At 36.9% G+C, this 20,589-nt stretch overlaps 1 protein-coding gene across 1 annotated transcript in view; it reads right to left on the minus strand.

Annotated features, from left to right (window-relative positions):
- Positions 1–20,589, minus strand: part of LOC128214194 (serine/threonine-protein kinase 31-like) — a 38,580-nt gene that overhangs the window by 12,619 nt on the left and 5,372 nt on the right. The window contains exons 6-19 of the mRNA XM_052920538.1: positions 18,786–18,854; positions 17,794–17,952; positions 15,727–15,801; positions 13,409–13,558; positions 10,831–11,330; positions 10,027–10,159; positions 9,399–9,505; positions 8,210–8,375; positions 7,206–7,328; positions 6,570–6,674; positions 3,296–3,496; positions 2,465–2,713; positions 1,049–1,144; positions 195–275 (exon numbers count right to left, since the gene is read on the minus strand). Of these exons, the coding sequence (XP_052776498.1) occupies positions 195–275; positions 1,049–1,144; positions 2,465–2,713; positions 3,296–3,496; positions 6,570–6,674; positions 7,206–7,328; positions 8,210–8,375; positions 9,399–9,505; positions 10,027–10,159; positions 10,831–11,330; positions 13,409–13,558; positions 15,727–15,801; positions 17,794–17,952; positions 18,786–18,854 (2,214 nt within the window). The remainder of the gene's footprint in view (positions 1–194; positions 276–1,048; positions 1,145–2,464; positions 2,714–3,295; positions 3,497–6,569; positions 6,675–7,205; positions 7,329–8,209; positions 8,376–9,398; positions 9,506–10,026; positions 10,160–10,830; positions 11,331–13,408; positions 13,559–15,726; positions 15,802–17,793; positions 17,953–18,785; positions 18,855–20,589) is intronic.

Consider the following 20,589-nt stretch of genomic DNA (forward strand, 5'->3'; position numbering starts at 1 on the left):
TTTGATGACTGATATTTCTGTTCCCATTTTGTTTCATTTTACTTCAAAACAGACACATACTCCAATTGGCGAAATGACACTACAAGGTTTCCAAAAGTATTCTACAAAAGATCAATCAAGGGCTCAGAGCAAGACGGGCTTAAATCCTATATTGAACGTCCTTCTGGCACCAAACCCTAACAGTGTACACATACCATGAAACTATCAATTCCTAGATCGTGATTTTGCACTAGAAGTTCAGGGAAATTTGTCTCTGCAACTGATGCCACTTCAAACTGAAATTATAAATTGTTGTTAAAACATATAGCAAGGCTGTGTACACTTGTAATAATAATCAGGCCTTCTTAAATTTGAAAATTCCCCAGTTTTGACCACATCGGACACAAAATGGCTAAAAAATTGGGTCAAAATATTTTTATTTTTATTATTTCAGTCAAAAATGGCTTAGTAAGTAGAAAATGTAATACACCTCGTCACACAGTCTAAAATACCCAAATAAAAGAGTCAAGATAACCAATAGACCAACGCAAACAGTGCTAACCTGTTACAATGATCAATCGATATCTGTTCATTGGCGGTTCAAACACGTGTTAGATAACGGGACACAATAGAACAAATTATGTAATATAACAAATAGGGAATGGTCATATGTGTACATCAATCCATAACAAGAGAGCTGCGAAGATAATGCTCCTCTCGTCTGTTGTTTAGGTATTGTTTTATTTCAGTCAAACAAGGGGCATAACTCAATAATTATTAGAGCCAGAGTTGTTGACCTAAATAGGCTTGTGCATATTGCCGGAGGGAACATGTGTACCAAGTTTCGTTTGAACATTGGGAACTGTTTTGTAGTTATGGCCAATGTTAAGATTTTGCATGACAACAGCACCAAGACTATGACAGTACCTCAACATTTTTTTCTTCAAAGCCCAGACAAGCTAAATCATATAATTAACCATCAATAAGTGTGCATTTCAAGAGTGATAAGATCATTCTTATGAATGATTCACTTCCTATTCAAATCCTGTGCTTTATGCTTTAAACATACCAGTTGTGACTCAGACTGTAGAAGAGCAGCCTGTAGATGTTTCCGAACCTCCAGTTCCTCCATTTTCAGGCTGTTGAGTTCACTCTCATCTCCGCTCTTCAATGTGAAGAAATTCAATTTGAGTTGAGGTAAAATGTCTTGTATGGTTTTAAGGATGACTATGAATCTAGTAATCAAGGAATCATTTATAACAAGTCACCTGCTAGAAGCATCTTTTCTTTTTTGAAAATTCAAGGGGAATAACTCTGGAGTGATTGATGTGATTTAGATATTTTACAGAACTTATCCAAGATACAACTGCGCCAATTAACATTGTGACCAAATTTGGTACAAATTTGATGAGGAAAACTGAGAGTGGATAGGAAAGTGTAATACTGAGGAGGAGGATGCCTACAAATCTCCCAAGCTATGAAGGCAACATTAAAAACAAATCCAGACAACGCGAAAACTTTTTCTCCTTCACAGGACATTGCGACAGGTAAACACTTAAAGTTTACCTGTCGCAACAAATTTTTACCTGTCGCAATGTTACAAACAGTATTCGGTTACATCAGCCTAAACCTTGATTTTAAGCCTCTTTTTTAAATAAGTTTTGTAATTCCCCATTATAACAGGTTTAGATCTTTTTGGTAAGATTTGTCCTACAGTACTATAATAAATTACAAAAAATGCTAAACATCATGTAAAAAAAATCAATATTCGAATCTTAATGTCATAATTTTTTTCTTCCTTTGCCTCCCAAAAAAAACCCTCATATCTGGTTCGCCTACCCATGGAACAGCTAGATCTTACTCTTTTAATTCATCTTTAAATTAAAGATACAGTACAGTTATAAAATGTAACGAATTGTACTACAAGTCAAACTCAGGCACAACATTAAATTTTATGCAAAAACGAAAGTAGATTTCTTGTTATTGGCAATGTTAAACAGAGCGGAAAGAAAGTCAGCTCGGTATATTAATCATCATATTTAAATTAACACGATTGCCGGGAACCACTTGGCCGAAAATAAAAACATTTTGCAATTTCCGAACATTTCCGTAAAATAAAAGTATTATAGTACGAGCTGAGATCGGAACCTTACGCGTTTTATCGGCTTTTACGGAAACATGTCGAAACGGGGTTTACAAATAGTGATACACGGATTATCACCCTGAATAATCATGATATAATAGTTAAAAATAACTCTGAACATTTATTTAGAAACTGAAAGTAAATTTTCCGAAAATTAAACGGTGCTGACTGTAATTTTTCACCGGACATTGTGACCGACCAAAACAAAAGTTTCGTCGGTCAAAATGGAAATATACCGGACATGTCCGACTGTCCGACGGACATTTGCATTGTCTGCAAATCCGGGTAAAATCAGTTTCCCTGAGTAGAATTCAGTTCTGGTGACCATTATCAAGGGCCTACCTCTTCGAGATCCAATTTATCGGCCTGCAAGTGTCGCAGCTTTGACTTCAGGGCCCTAAGTTGTTTCCTACTCTCTGTGACATCAGCAAACGTTGGCGTCGTGTTCAACCATGGTTCGATAGTCTCTTTCTTGTTGACAAATTCTTGCCGCAACAACATGAAGTTTTGGAGCGTAGCAGCCTCATTCTGAAGTTCTTTTCTAAACGATGCTATCACCATGGCAACCAGAGAAGCATCTTTACTATGAGCCTGAGGAGTAAAGAAGTAAAAGCAAGTATGTGTATGTTTGAAGTTCAAATTTTCAAGTAACAAAGATATGTCATATTACTTTTAACTACTTTAACAGTTTACTAACACAAAACCTACAAATAAATGCCAGGCCAATAGTTAATGAAATTCAAAATATTAGGCTAGCGTTCTGAAACAATGTTGATTGTTAACAAATTCCTGAATGTTCTCAATTTTCATTCAAAGGTAACATGTATGTTTAATAATACTGCTATTTTCAAACATATTATCTATGGTCACATTTTTTAGAAGCTCTTATAAGATCACCATGGGCTTATTGTTCAGAACGTCTTCAAATTTAACAATGTTGTTGGGGTCATCGTTGTTAACTTACAAATAGTTACCGCTCTGGATGTTTAATGAATACACTTGTGATCTGTAGTGTGCCTAACAATATTTGTGTTAACTGTTTTAGCTGTACTCGTTTTATTAGAAAATATTAGCACATTATTAAATAGTTCACTTTTTAAAGTTTACAATGATGCCATTAATTGCATTGTTAACTTTAACAAAGTCCCGAACAATCTTCCCATATCTTTATACCAAGTTAGTAGAGTTGATCTCCCTTTGAAGAGCATGAGCGTACGTCTTCATTAATTCGTCTACATCCACATCACTGTGATCGCCACTGGATGATTTTGAAACACTCATCCTATCTTTTACAAGACTGAGAGCAGTCTGTAGGGCTTCCTCACTGAAGTCTGTCGCTGTCCGCACATCACCAAACTCTTGGTCTTTTTTGTTCTGAAAAACCAACAATTTATTTTTTATTTTCAATTATACCAATTTATTAAAGCATTACTGGAGTCCTTTTTAAGCCGCCAAGAGAACTTGGCCATGGTGGGGATCAAACCCACAATATCTGAGATGAGAGATAGATTGATTTATTTATGCATATATGTCATAGTAACAAACCAATTTTGAATTGTCACATGTAGTAATATCCCAGACTGTTAATTAAACAAAGAATTAGGGATGATATCTATACTAAATCACAACAACACAAAAAGAAAAAAATATATACAAATACATTACTTAAGAGTTCAAAATTGTGAGACAAATATAAATACCACAAGATAACCCATTAAAGTTTTTCAACTTATTTCCAATGGGGTCCTTAAATCACCTTGAGAGGCGTAGCCCTAAACCACTTAACTTTATTCATCATAATGGATAGAAGTTCAGATGGTAAATCACAAAGGCAGTTTCATTCTGATAACTTTAAAATCATTAATGCTTTGTTACAATTGCTACCATAACATTAACGATCCCCAGTTATTGCTGGTCCATTAGCTCATATCATAAACTTATCCCTTATCCAAGGTCAAGTCCCTGATGATCTTAAATCTGCAAGAGTTGTTCCCCTCTATAAAAAGAACGACAAATTGTCTGTTGGTAATTACCGGCCTGTGTCCGTTTTAAATGTTGTATCTAAAATCCTTGAAAAGGTGGTTTATGACCAGGTTGAAGCTTATTTTAAGGATAAAGATCTGTTGTATAAATTACAATCAGGTTTCAGGAGTGGCTTCTCTACTGATACTTGTCTAATTCACCTTACAGACTTTATCAGGTATGAAAACGATAAAGGTAATGTTGTTGGTATGGTGCTGCTGGATTTGCAGAAAGCGTTTGACACAGTCGACCATTCCATTCTTTTAATGAAACTACAAGCATCAGGTCTTAGTATTGACGTCCTAAATTGGTTCAAATCATATTTATCAGATAGACAGCAGGTTGTAGATGTCTCTGGTACTTATTCTTCCAATTCCAAAATAACATGTGGTGTTCCTCAGGGCTCAATCCTTGGACCCCTTCTCTTTTTAATTTATGTAAATGATATGTCAGCTGCGGTCAAAAATAAATTGCTTTTATATGCTGATGATTCTGGTATCCTTGTATCTGGTAAAAGTCAATCTGTTGTTGAAAAGGCGTTGACAGATGATATGGATTTGGTCAGCCAATGGTTAGTGGACAATAAGTTGTCACTGCACTTGGGTAAAACCGAGTCAATTTTATTTGGGTCCAGGCAAAAGCTTAGGTCACAATCTAACCTGCATATAACCTGTTCTGGTACATCCATTGAATCAACTTCATCTATCAAGTATCTTGGGATTACTATAGACCAAAATCTGTCATTTTGCTCCATGGCGGAGTCTGTTCTTAAGAAGGCCAACTCTCGGTTAAAATTTCTTTACCGCAAGAAAGAGTTTCTTACTCAGCAAACCAAGAAACTTCTGGTTATGTCTCTAATTCAGTGTCACTATGACTACGCATGCTGTTTGGTATAATAGCTTGACACAGTCTTTAAAAAATAAGTTACCAACTTGTCAAAATAAAATAATGAGATTTGTACTTGACTTGGATTCCAGAGCCCATATTGACCCATCCCACTTTAAGTCCCTTAGCTGGTTACCGGTCCACAGAAGAGTTGAACAGATAATGTTGTGTCATGTTTTTAAGATAAAAAATGGCCTGTCTCCGGATTATATGGGTGAACACTTTATTTCGCAAGATTCCATACATAATTATAGTACAAGACTTAGTCAAAAGGGTGGGTATTGTCTACCTAAAGTTAAAAGTCATGGTTCTAAGTCCTTTGCTCTCTCTGGAATTAAACTATGGAATGATTTACCTGTAGAGTTAACGGAGATCAACAGGTTACAAAGTTTTAAGGTTGCCATCAAAAGTCATCTTATGAACAGTATTTAAAATTGTTTTTACCTATTTCGGCTGAGGATTTTAAATTGTTTGCTAATATCTTTTTACAATTTTAGTAATGTGTTTTAAATCCTAGCTGCAAACAGGAGTGTCACTAATCAAGATTTGACTGTGATATACATTTTTATGACTCAATAGTACTTTTAAACATGATTATATTTAGGTCCGCCTCTCTATGTCATGCCGCAAATACAAAGGACCACAATGGAAATAAGGGCTTGCCCTTTTTTGTGTTATCCTTGGTGTTGGTGTGTATGTCATAGTTTTCTCGTATGTGATATAGTATTTAATAATGCTCATTATTTTATCCTATGTTATGTTGTGAACTATGTATATGCTTCCTATGCCGAAATAAATCTATCTATCTATCTATCTATAGGTTATTCACCAATATGTACTGCAAATTTATATGTGATGAGAAATAAATTCCAAACTTGTAACAATAAAGTTATCTAAAACAAAAAGTGTTTTACACCTAGCTTGACCTCTGTCACTGTCATCAAAATTAGACTTTCGTATGAACAAGTCCAACTTACACTTGTGCTTGGGCAAAAAAAGGTTTGGTTAGGGTTAAATCTTTGTCAAAACCAGGTGGGGTAGGTAGGCTTTTTTCTATTAGGCTTTATGTAAGAAAGTTATTGTCACTATTGTGAGAATAGGACTATAGGAGAATTGTGTTCAAGCAATCTTCAGTATAAAACTTTAAAGGTTCTTAACTACATATTAAAACACACACTTTATTTTTTTTTTTTTTTTTTTTTTTTACCAACTGACTATGAAAATGGTAGTGTTGGCGCCCGTCTTGTAGGTAGGGTCGGGTAACCTGAACCAAATGTTTTTTTTAAGGCTTTGGCATCAATTGTTTTTAATAAGCCTTGCTATATATAAATAAAGAATTTGAGCACGCACAGAATGCATTTTACCTGTTTAGGCTTGTGGGCTTGTGCTAATTCTGACAACTGCTGTCACAGACTTTACTAGGCCTGGCATGACAAACACCCCATGCCAGGGATGTTTTGTTTATATTGCTTCAAAGTCTAGAACCTTGACCAAATTGGGGGCCACAGATTCCAGTATGGGACAAATTTGGTTTACGTACCTTCCAAGGTTTGAACTTGGGAGCCACTGTTTCAAGTGTGGGACAGTCTTGAACTGGAATGTTGAGGAAATCACCATACGTAGATGACAGCCGCTGTTCTAGGTCCTGAAATATAGTTTTCGTCAGAAGTTTAATAAATTAATTTTGTCAAGGACTTTTGGTGTATTACTTGATCATCATGTCACAGAGCTAAGATTTAGGTTAATGTTACTGAATACTGTTTATAACATTGAGACAGGTGAAAATTTATTGCAACCTGTCACACTGTCCTGTGAAGAGAAAATGTTTTCGCATTGCCTCGTACCCATTGGCTTAATTCAATAAAGATTAATGGCGATGGTTCAAGTATACTGGCACACTGAAGTGCAGTATTGATCCTAGCGGGAACTTAATCGATAAAATACAGACCAGCGCTCACTTCCCTCTGCATTATAAAACAATGCTTGCCAAGGGAAATCAAAACAGGTTTTCAAAAGTATGAAGTGATTCTACACAGGTTTATCGGCTATCGGCCATTCATTTTGGTCAAAAAAGTTGTTCAGTACAATTTTTCAGTAAGAAGTTTCCATATCTTACTCTATTAACTATATGTCCCAACCATAAATACCATGTCATGTTAGTCCAAACTCTAAATACCTGCAATTGAGCTCCGCGTTCAGTGAGAGGCATCTTCTCCATCCGTTCAAGGCAAGAGGTCAGTTTTGTGTGGAGTTCCCTTCTTGCCTCATCTCTGGCTGTTATCAGCTCTGGCAGCTCACCCTGGAGAGGTGGGGAAAAGTTTACATGTTATAATGGTAAGATTGAGATATTATACAGGGTGAACATTTTCCAGCTTTTCCAGTGTAGTTGAACAAAGGCAACCATATATTGGTTAGTTAAGCAATCTTGATTGGGGTTCTCCAGCTACTTCAGTCATTAAGGTAGATGTCATTTCACTGCTAGATGCATTTATAGAAAGGGTTGCAGGCTTAAGTCCAAGAGCATTTAAATATGTTAAGGTAGGGTTAATTTTAACACAATTTAGCTAAGATACAGTTTTAAACAGGATCACTATGAACCGAATGATAACGCTCGTCTATTTGCTTTTGACGAAAGAGACAAAACTTGACAATTAGTCAGAGTCAGAGTTATCGGCCTTGCTAGACATTTCCTTTGTTGTTCAAAAATTATTAAAGTTAAGAGTTATGGGCCTTGACAAACATTTGCATATTGTCACTGGCAACATGTATACAGAGCTTCATTTAAAAATGTTTTTAAAGATACATTTTCTAAAAAGAAAATCATAACCATAATTTTTGCAAGAAAATAATTCAAATTATTTTTTAAGAAATAGTTCCTATAGATCTACAAGATGCTGTTTCTAAGGCATTTGGATAAACCTGCTTGGCATCTCTATAAAGAGATTTTTGGGCCGGAAACAAGTGAAATAAAGATCATGTGACGAGATCTGGCGATATTTCTTCCTTTTTGGTGAAACTATTGTAAATGATGAAAAACGATTATTAAATTAATAGATGCCATTTGGGTATTGGTTGGTAGTTAATAAAATTAAAATTGACATTTTAAGTACAGAGCATCTTTTCAGACCAAGGAAATTGTTGTAAACTGGCGATTTAATTATTGATATAACGATTACCCACCTGACTTGTACACTTGCTAATCTCATCCTGTGCAGCCTTGTAGCGTGATAATGCTGACCCAACCTCTGTCAGCGAGCAGCTTGAGTTATCCACTCTTGCAGAACTCGTACAAACTTGAATGGCTTCCTCCAGTAGGCATAGACGCTCACCGGTTGGAAATTGGTCCCTAGAAAAGTAGAGATTCAAGAAATATAGCACATTTACTTCAACTAAGGTGGTAACTATTAAGTTGTAATAAACCCTTGACAAACTCATCAAAATATTACTTTAGTTGTCTGCTTAGCGCAATGTTTAGCTCTCTTGCTTCTCACAAAGGTGACCCATGATTGATTTCCAGCCTTAGCGCATGTGAGTTTTGCTTGTTGTCACCAGACAAGATGGTTTCTTCAGGTTTTCTGGTCCCCCCCCCCCCCCCCCCCCCCCCCCCCCCCCCCCCCCCCCCCCCCCCCCACAAAACAAGACTGCACGCTCGCAGCATAGTGCCAATGACAATGACTTAGTAAAAGTGAATTTTACTTTCTTCCCAATTAATGTAAAATACATCAAGTTTAAACTTAAATATTCCTTTATTAGCTCTCCAGTAGTGTCCCATAGTAGAGTAGAATTAAAATAAGAGCTTTCATGACTACGTTCAATGAAACACTGTCGACAAAAAGTAGGAAAATGTCAATTTTTGTACATTCTTTAATTTTAAAAAAATTCTATCCTAAGTGACATTTTTTAATGTCTTGTACCTTTTTAAAAAAGAACCCGCGATGAAAATAAAATCTGAATGTCAGTTTCAAATTGTTAAAAAGTTTAAAGCCACTATGCCATCTCAGGTCTGCAATGTTTTTTTGACTTATGCACTGCTTCAGACTGATAAGGAAAATGGTGAACAAATTAAACAAATGAAGATAAAAACTTTAATATTTATATTTCAGCTTTTTCAGACAAATAAAGAAGAATTAATAGAGACTAGAGATTAGAGTAGCTGACTTGAGCTTTTAGACAACTGCAGCTAAACTTGCCCCTGTGATACTTCTGAACATGCAGATATGCTTGGACAAGGCATCTGAAAGCTTGGCTCCAGAATCTGTATACTATAGTTGAAATGTACATGACAACTGTAAGGATAACCTTGGAAAATGTCACTTTCCAGAGCTTGGCCAGACACCATGTATTTAAAATACATTTTACATAAACAAACCTGAGTTTCCGGACGACTGCAGCCAGACTGACCACTGTAAGTATACGCTTTGACAGTGTGTCTTCCCTGAGCTTAGCTGCCGTGGCTGCAAACTCCTCCTGTAGTGTCTGAAGGGACAATATATGGACATTTTATTATTCAGTACAGTTACTCCGTTATCTGCTTAACAACTAACAAAGACCAGTGGTTTATTAATCCAGAAATTCAAAACCTACTCTTTTTACAAAAGCTGTTGATAATAAATATAAGTTAATATTGGTGACAGAGTCAAACTTATATCCAGGTAAGTTTTTGGAAACTGAAAGCCTCCAGTGTTATTCTTTTCTAGTTAGTAGAACCTTAAATGGGGCAGAAGTTGGGATTAGTCAGAATTTCACAGGTTAACACAAAATGCATTAAAAAAACATATTTTTGCATCAATCAGCATATTGTGCACCTTAACGCTATAGCCCTCTGCTAGTTTCAAATCACAGGCATTGCCCTATTCACATAAAGGTGAGACAAGCACTAGCCTCAAAATCATTAGAAGCTGACTGAAAAACAATCAGCGATTTTTATCCCCTCCTATATCTCATGTCAGAGAAGATTTTGTCAAGTTCATCAAAATAAAACTCAAACATAGCATTACCTTGACCTTCGACTTCATGTATTCCAGCTGCATATTTGTGGCGTCCATCTCGTTTCGCAGGCGATCATTTTCTTGGCGTTTCTTTGTTAAGTCTGTCTGAAGTTTCTTTTCCCTACCACTGTCTTGGGGATGCCTAAATAACAAGTAACAAAGTATATTTTTTATAATCCTTATAATTTTTCATTATTCACTTTCAGAAGTTTATGGACTGACGTTAAGCATTAGGGGCATTATACTTAAAGCATCCTCGGGGAAAAATTCAACTTGGTGAAAAGTAGTAATTTTTTGACAAAGTTTATTTTAAATACTATTTTCATCAAATTATTCACATGAATCCTTAGTTTCATGAAACACTTTCATTTATTTTCCTGTTCTACTAAGAAGAAAATTTAACACAAGTTGCTTTATGAATAAAGTCGCAGATATACAAAACTGCATGTACTTCCCCAAAAATGTACATGGGTATCAATTTTACAGTACCATATACATGTAAATGTGCAATTGAACAGGGTTTTTTTCAAAAACTAGTACTTTACAAACTGCATCATATTCATGTAAATGTGCAATTGAACAGGGTTTTTTTCAAAAACTAGTACTTTACAAACTGCATCATATTCATGTAAATGTGCAATTGAACAGGTTTTTTTTCAAAAACTAGTACTTTACAAACTGCATCATATTCATGTAAATGTGCAATTGAACAGGTTTTTTTTTCAAAAACTAGTACTTTACAAACTGCATAATATACCCTTATCATTTTAAAACAAAAACAAGCAGATCTGACCATGTCATCATCAGACTTACCCTATTTTCGCAGGAAACCCCATATTCTGCTGCTGCTGTTGCGGAGGTAAGGGCTGGCTCATCACAGTGGACATGTTGTTCGAATGGTGGCCCATTCCAAGTGGCAGGACATTTCCCCCACCCCCTCCCATATGTGGCCCCGTATTTCTTTGCCCCATAATCCCCCCTCCTCTATCGGGCCTATTAAACTGCCCAAGCTTCATCATGGGCGGTCCTGGATTGATATCTACGTAAGAGTCTTTACTACTCATCACTGGCCCTTCTGGCCCCTTGAAATCCCAATTGTCAGAGGGTCGATTCAGCTGCCCCTGTTGTAGCCCTGGTCCCTTTTTACCCATTTTAGGATTAACTATGCAATATCCAGAAGTCAACATGGCATCTCCCAAAGATGTGTCATTGACAAATACATTTCCATAGAAACCGGTGCCATCTGAGAGAGGACGAGTCTTGATTAGTTGGGCCATCTGATTGTCTGTAAGGGTCTTCAACAGTTGTATTCCCTGGAAAATTACAGTAACAGAAATAAGCACAATCACTCACGCACGAAGCAAGCCCAGAAGAATTTTGAATAAAAACAATTCCTTTTTGATATTTTTTTGCATAAATAAGATCTTTCACTACTGGATTTGCGTTTATTGATTTAGCACAATTTAAAATAACTTCCTTCACAATCATAGTGAAACAGATATTTAACAAGAGCTGTCACAGTATGTGACGAATGCCCCCGAATGTGACATTGACCTACGAACAAGGTCAGTACATGAAAAGTTGATCTTGCCTTTACGTGTCAAATACATATGGCAAGTTATTTTAAATTGCCTCTGAACATAATAAAATACCACCCATACTTGACAACCTACACTGTTATGTCCTTATATTCAGAATTCTCTTGTGAATAAACACTTAGTGTATCTTTCACCTAAGAGGTAGGGACATGGGTCTTGCACGCGACACGTTGTCTTCGTATGTGGAACACATGTAGCAAGTGATTTTAAAATCTGTCCATACAAGGGAAAGTAACAGCCCTGACACAACAACCTTTACTCTATGTCCTTATATGCAGCACTCCATTGTGAATAAACACTAAGTGTGACCTTGACCTTTAAGGTAGGGACACGGGTCTTGCACGCGACACGTCGTCTTGGTATGTGGAACACATGTGTCAAGTTTTTTTTAAATCTGTCCATACAAGGGAAAGTTACAGCCCGGACACGACAACCTATACTCTATGTCCTTATATGCAGCACTCCATTGTGAATAAACACTATGTGTGACCTTGACCTTTGAGGCAGGGACACGGGTCTTGCACACGACACGTCATCTTGGTATGTGGAACACATGTGTCAAGTTATTTTAAAATCTGTCCAAACAAGGGAAAGTTACAGCCCGGACACGACAACCTATACTCTATGTCCTTATATGCAGCACTCCATTGTGAATAAACACTAAGTGTGACCTTGACCTTTGAGGTAGGGACACGGGTCTTGCAGGCGACACGTCGTCTTGGTATGTGGAACACATGTGGCAAGTTATTTTAAAATCTGTCCATACACGGGAAAGTTACAGCCCGGACACGACAACCTATACTCTATGTCCTTATATGCAGCACTCCATTGTAAATAAACTCTAAGTGTGACCTTGACCTTTGAGGTAGGGACACGGGTTTTGCACGCGACACGTCGTCTTGGTATGTGGAACACATTTGGCAAGTTATTTTAAAATCTGTCCATACAAGGGAAAGTTACAGCCCGGACACGACAACCTATACTCTATGTCCTTATATGCAGCACTCCATTGTAAATAAACACTAAGTGTGACCTTGACCTTTGAGGTAGAGACACGGGTCTTGCACGCGACACGTCGTCTTGGTATGTGGAACACATGTGGCAAGTTATTTTAAAATCTGTCCATACACGGGAAAGTTACAGCCCGGACACGACAACCTATACTCTATGTCCTTATATGCAGCACTCCATTGTGAATAAACACTAAGTGTGACCTTGACCTTTGAGGTAGGGACACAGGTCTTGCACGCGACACGTCGTCTTGGTATGTGGAACACATGTGGCAAGTTATTTTAAAATCTGTCCATACAAGGGAAAGTTACAGCCGGACACGACAACCTGTACTCTATGTCCTTATATGCAGCACTCCATTGTGAATAAACACTAAGTGTGACCTTGACCTTTGAGGTAGGGACACCGGTCTTGCACGCGACACGTCGTCTTGGTATGTGGTACACATGTGGCAAGTTATTTTAAAATCTGTCCATACAAGAGAAAGTTACAGCCCGGACACGACAACCTATACTCTATGTCCTTATATGCAGCACTCCATTGTGAATAAACACTAAGTGTGACCTTGACCTTTGAGGTAGGGACACGGGTCTTGCAGGCGACAAGTCGTCTTGGTATGTGGAACACATGTGGCAAGTTATTTTAAAATCTGTCCATACAAGGGAAAGTTACAGAGCCGGACGGACGGACGGACGGACAGAAGGACGGACGGACAGACGGTGCGATTTTAATATGCCCACCTTCGGGGCATAATTAAAGTTACTTTAAGTCTTTCAACTTGCCTGTTTATCACTGAGATCTTTGGCACGAGTGTTGTGTAGTACGATCTTGGTCGCTAGAGGCCTGAAGGATGAGAGGCTTGCAGGTATCTCAACGAGGCTGCCAGCGCCAACCTCCTCGATATTCCCATAGTCAATGTACTGGATCTTATACTGAAAGTGATAAATTATGGTTTTTACACACTTACTATGCATATTTCAATTTGCTTCAAAGGAATTATTTTCAAAACAAGATCATAATATCTAATAACCCATCTTCATGTTTTAGTCAAGGGCCATTATACACATATATATGCATATTGTCACAGATGAATTTTATATTTACGTGAATCCTGTAATATATTTGAAGGTACAGGTATCAACAAAAACAAAGCATGATAACTCGACCTACAAGAGCAACAATGAGCAAACAGCAATGTTTGTCTGATTTTTTCAAGGCTAAAAATAAAGATTTAACAAGAGATGTTTGTCAAACATTATGCCCCCCCTGAGCGCCATGTTGTCAGGATTATATGGACAATTGAATGAAATATGCATGGACCGAAATGACAGCTGATTTGTTGCTGTTTTAAGATTATGACCATTAAAGTGTGAAGATAAAGTGTGTTATGACCGTCATGACCTTTGACTCTATGAACTCAAAATCCAGAGTCATCAGCTGTTCACCAGAAACCTAAATGTCAAGTTTGAGGGCCATGGGTGCAGGCATTGTCAAGTTATCACAAGACAAGTTTTTTTCGTTCAAGGTCACTGTGACCTTGACCTTTGACCTGATGACCCCTTAAATCATAAGGGGTCATCTACAAGTCAGATGCAACTCCAAGTCAAGTTTGAAGGCCATGGGTTCAGGCATTGTTGAGTTATCACTCGGACAACCTTTTACCATTCAAAATCACTGTGACCTTGACCTTTGGCTCTATGAATCCTAAAATCAATAAGGGTGATCTACTGGTCAGGCTTAACATCCATGTCAAGTTTAATGATCATAGGTTCAGGCATTGTTGAGGAATCAGTGGGGGAAGATTTGTTAACTTTTTTGCGTTAAAGGTTACTGTGACATTGACCTTGGCCTGATGACCCCCAAAGTCGATAGGGGTCATCTACTGGGCAGGCCCAACCTTCATGTCAAGATTGATGACCATAGGTCCAAGAATTGTCGAGTTTGCTTTCAAGGTCACTGTGACCTTGACCTTTGACCCCTAAAATCAATAGGGGTCATCTACTGGTCAGGCCCAACCTCCATGTCAAGTTTGAGGGCCATGGGTGCAGGCATTGTTGAGTTATCACTTGGACCTTTTATCATTCAAGGTCACTGCGACCTTGACCTTTGGCCCAATGACCCCTAAAATTAATAGGGACAATCTTCTGGCCAGGCTCAATCTCCAAATCAAGTTTGAGGGCCATGGGTGCAGGCATTGTCGAGTTATCACTCGGACAACCTTTTACCATTCCAGGTCACTGTGACCTTGACCTTTGGCCAGATGACCCCCAAAAACCATAGGGGTCATCTCCTGGTCAGGCCAATTCTCCAAGTCAAATTTGAGGGCCATGGGTGCAGCATTGTTGAGTTATCAATCGGACAACCTTTTACCATATAAGGTCACTGTGACCTTGACCTTTGGCCCAATGACCCCCAAAAACAATAGGGGTCATCTACTGGTCAGGCCCAACCTCCAAGTCAAGTTTGAGGGCCATGGGTGCGGGCATTGTTGAGTTATCACATGAACAACCTTTTACCATTAAAGGTCACTGTGACTTTGACCTTTGACCCATTGAGGCCGAAAAACAATAGGGGTCAGCTACTGGTCAGGCCCAACCTCCAAGTCAAGTTTGAGGGCCATGGGAGCAGGCATTGTAACGTTATCACTCGGACAACCTTTTACCATTCAAGGTCACTGTGACCTTGACCTTTGGCCTGATGACCCCCAAAAACAATAGGGGTCAACTACTGGTCAAGCCCAACCTCCATGTCAAGTTTGAGGGCCATGGGTGCAGGCATTGTTGAGTTATCACTCGGACAAGCTATAAAATTATTTTACCATTAAAGGTCACTGTGACCTTGACCTTTGACCCGATGACCCCCAAAATCAATAGGGGTCATCTACTGGTCAGCCCCAAACTTCATGTGAAGTTTGATGACCAAACGTCCAGGGATTGTTGAGTTATCACTCGGACAAGCTTTGGTCTACCGACGGACCGACCGACCGACATACCGACATGCCTGTGCAAAACAATATACCCCTCTTCTTCGAAGGGGGGCATAATAAATGAGGAACTATCTTTTTATTTTACTTCTTTATTATAGCAATCTAAGAAAATACCTTATCTGTCCCAAAACACTGTCTGACTTGACATCGATACCATGTGTTGTCCTCGGTATACAAGCAGGCGTACACCTGAAAAAGTAAACATAATGAGGCCATCTTTTTGATAAGCGTACAAGAAAAGATCGTACAATCACAAATTCCAGTTGAAAACAAAGCTAAAATTAATTTATTTTGTAAATCTAGATCAGCATTAAGTAATATTCACAATATAGCCTCAAGCCAAAAAAGGGTAGGTAAGCTTTTTTCTTTTTTTAAGCTTATATTTGACGAATGGTGTAATCTTCTGTTTCACTTTTTTGTGAAACAGCCCGTGCCTTTTCTTTTGTGAAATTTAAGCCCGTTAAAGTTCAAAATTGTGAAAAATTAACAAAACATTAAAATCTTAATTCTGATATACAATTGTGTTATACTCAAACATACAGCCTGATTAACTGTCTGTATTGACATTAAAAGGATAATAGACAACAATGAAACTTTGATAATTGCATATTTATTGAATGCAAATAGTGTCTGGGTCAGGAAGAACTGGTGTAATGACACCTGCACAAGATTGTTTATGATCAGGTTGAAGAGACGACTGAGTTGACTGTGTGGATAAAGTAAAGCGTCAAAGAGACTGAGTTGACTGTGTGGGTTCTTCATTTTCAATTAAGGGATGTGGAACACGAAAGTGAACTGACGACAGATCGAGAATCACCACGGTCATTTGTAAATGTCATCGGTTTAACAACGGAAAATATTGTAGGTGTACCAGCAGCGTGGATCTTTTATATTTTTTCTGATATATTTGACATTTTTTGACATTTTTTCCGATATATATCAATTTGTTTACACATTTTGCTATGTAATTTTGCTCCGCGTGACCCACGCTTTACTTAGGAGCGTCTACTTGATCATGTATTGATAAAAGTCGTCATACAGTATTCTACATGTATGCAAATTCACAATCGCTGATCGGTAAATATTTCAACGTTTTACATAACTTTTTGTACGCTGATTTAATAGAATAACACTTTGTTCACAAGTAGTTCTTGGGAATTGTGAATTTTTGTGAATTTTTAGAGATTGTGAAAAGGCCAATATTCGGCACCAAATTGTGACTGTAATGACTGGGTATTAGACGCCCTTTTTTCCCACAGATTTCGATGCAAAAAAATGCCTGCGTATAATACCCAGTAACAATTTTTTTAACTTTTTTTCTGAGGTCGATTTCAAGCCGAGAGTTTGTTTAGATTTATGTAGAAAGGGATGTTACTCGCGTCATATTGATCGAGTATATACGAGTTAAAACGGCAGTTGAAGATCGGGATACGGTATATCGTAAGACGTTTATAATTTAAACAAAAATATTTTTCGATTAAAGTTATTCAATATTATTTTGAATAATAAATTGAATTGAACAATAATTAAACTTGCATATAAAAAAGCAAAGTTGGGCACTGTCAAAATATTTTTTATCAGTTGTACGAGAAGGTGTGAAAAATCGACTGCCTTTAACCTGTTTAACATACCAATACTACAAACTGTTGCGATAATGGTCTTGTTTTTTTGCACTTTGTCACATTCTTTATTCTTTTCTGTAGGTGTTGACATTTTGAGAACAAACCGGTACAATATAAGGTTTTTGCATAACTTAATTTTTCATTCTCGACAGTTTATCATTGTATGGTTTTAAAGATAACCGTCGCCATTTTCACGAGAAAAAAATTCTTGTCACTGTCAACAAACATGGTGGCCGAAAATGCCAGATGATTTGACATCTTTTCTATGCGTCTTTTAACCAAAAACATAGATTAAAAGTTTTTTTCGTGGACTTTTCACATATATTTTTCCCTGCGTCTAATACCCCATACCGTCTTATACCCAGTCATTTACGTTAGTAAAAAAATCACTGAAACTACATAATTAAACAAACCCGTAACCCGAACCAAATGTATTTTTGTTAAGGCCTAACGAGTCCATTTTATCAACAAGCATACAACGAAATATCATACGATCCAATTAAATACACAATCTTGGTCTTCACAATCGAGCCTTACAAATTTGTTTAACCATTCCTACCTTCCCTGGTTCAGGCTGTCCAGTCAGGGGGCTTGCAGAGGGACAAAACTGAAGCAGCTGTTCTGTAATGCTGAATATTGTCTTTGTGTTCTCATCATTGACCTCCTGCAGCCATAGTGTGATTGGAGATTCCACGTGTGTCACCATTACAGTCTGTTTCTGTGGCCAGAAAGAAATCAGTATTAATTATATATCATGTATTTCTAAATAGTAAATAGCAATTAAACCAGAACACAGGCTATCATACCACAGTATATTTTTACCAAAAAAAAAACTTTCTTTTTTCGGTCCAATTTTGTTAGACAAAATCTTAACAAACAGTACAATCTGAAGGGGAATTTATTTGGAAGGATACAATAAGGGAAACATTAACTTTTTCTGGGTGTGAAATGGGGCTAAACATCAAGACCCAAATTACTAAAAAGACAGCCATGCTTGAAAATATTTTAAGATATCTGGAGAAATCAGTCAATCATAATTTAATTAACTTTCCATAACTTGCATCATATCATTAGAGCTATTATATAATATAAAGGTTGAAATCAATATTGGAAAATGAGATATCCACATGGGAATTCAAAAACATACAAACTCACTTCTCTGGAAAACAACAACCTAAATAACTTTGCTACAAAGTCATAACAAACAAAAACAGAGCTACAGATAACTTCTTACCTAGGCCTAAAAAATAGTTTATAAAGTGTATTGTACACCTTGGTTTTATCCAATAAATTGCAATGGCAATTGTTAGTCTCCTGGCAAGTTGAAAAGCAAACACATGTATATTACATACATGATAGGATGGAGCCTTAAGGACTTCATTTTATATATAGTAATTGGCCCAATTTAAGCCAAATTTACACCAATCAAGACTCTTATCTGTGGCTCTGCTGTAACATATAACATTCAGAACAATGGAACTATGAAAGATTAAAACACTGGGAAAAAAACAAAAGCTCATAGCATGCATGAACAGGTTTGTTAAACTCTACCACAGGAGGGAGCAGCGATGAAGACCTCTCCGGTAATTGCCCGGTTTCTTTTACTTCCTCTTGTTTCACCTACCAACCAGGATGATATACAAAATTTAATACACAAGGGGCCACCTTATCAATGAGTAAAAACGAGTACAACAAAGAATCAATACATCTAGAAATTATAATTAATACTGAGAGTGTTTGAAATAAAATATAAGTTTTAATTTTAACAATAAAATTAACTTAGTGTAACATTTTCATCCAACCTATACAATTCTATATATAATTTTTATTTTGCGTCGCAACCAAGAATAAAAGTTTCGGAAAATAGATCTTAAGCACCGTTTTTTTCTCATCAATTTTGGATCGTTAATCAGCCCCATCCAAATGCTGAAACACATTCTTTTTTTTCGTAAATAAAATTCAAATTTGTTTTGAAAATTCATATTTTTACAACATACTCGTTATATCAAGGCTAAAAATGGAGTTCATAATTTTAGTCGAAATGAGGCATTTTTCCTAATGAGAAAGACCCCAGCCCCATTCTAAAAATAACGAGGAAAAAACACTAGTATAATATTACACTAGTTGACAAGATGGGTGCAACCAAAAAAAGTAAAGTAAGGCAAAATTACATATTAAGAAATAAAAATAAAACAGATCAAGGTCTGTTCCTAATGGACAAAAGCACTGCATGCAGATGTCAGTGCTTGTCCATTGTTTCTCAGTATAAAATGACATGGGAGCCTGTCTCCGCCATGTCAGTTATCAGAGGTAGTGTGCCAGAGGTAGTCAAAGTCATCGAATTGGTTTATACAACCATGGGCTAGTATTTATAGACGAAAAATAATCTGTCTATTTGTCAATTAAATGCCTGTCAGAATGACAATAAGCTGGAATGGCTGAATTACTATCAGCATTGTGTTATTTGGTCAAAGGGCAAACATATCCTGAATTATGATTTAAGGCAGAGTACTGGCCTTGATGCATATAAATCTATCAAGGGTTTTAATAGCTGATAACTGTCAATCCTGAAAAATAGCTAGGGGTCTGTTTGAGCATGAGATATTCGTGCTTAAAGCAGGATAAAGGAAATTGCACCTCTTGGATTGATCACATTTTTTCTTGCGTTTATGCTGTATGAACACAGTAGTGCATGTGTGAAATTTCAATAAAGCTTATACTTATGTTTACATTTTTAAATAATTAATCATTACGATTTAAAATTCATTAAAAGAAAAATTCTTCTGCAATAGAGTATTTCTCCTTAGAGAAAGTTAACTTCCAACATACACTTGTATAAAGAGCACCATATTGAAATTAACAATGACGTTATACAATATGACCAGCAACTTTTCTCTGTACAAAGGAAAAGAGGGAATATAAGTATTTGAAATTGTTTCAAAAGTTTTTTATATTTATTTCAAGATACTTCCTACCGTTTTTGATGCAAATATCATAGAAAAAAACTAGGGATGCAAACGAATATTCGAATATTCGATCGAACGTTTGGTATTCGAATGTCAAAATAGGTATTCGAATATTCGATGTTTTTGTTGAAATAATAAATTAATACACTTTTTGCCTACAACTGTCATCTTCGTCTGTCTTGTTTTTACAACGACCCCTAATGCCATAGGTGTGAACTTGATGACACTATACACGCGTCATATCGGATATATCGCCGGGAACTATAAACAGTCCCCGTAATTTTGCATTTACTGGCTGTTAGACAAGTGACATAAAACACATTCCAATTATTTTGGGTACATTTAAATGACCATGCCAATTAAGGGTTTAAGAGATCGGCCTTTATACC

The sequence above is a fragment of the Mya arenaria genome, chromosome 2 (assembly GCF_026914265.1).
Source record: "Mya arenaria isolate MELC-2E11 chromosome 2, ASM2691426v1".
In the NCBI taxonomy this organism is placed as follows: domain Eukaryota; kingdom Metazoa; phylum Mollusca; class Bivalvia; order Myida; family Myidae; genus Mya; species Mya arenaria.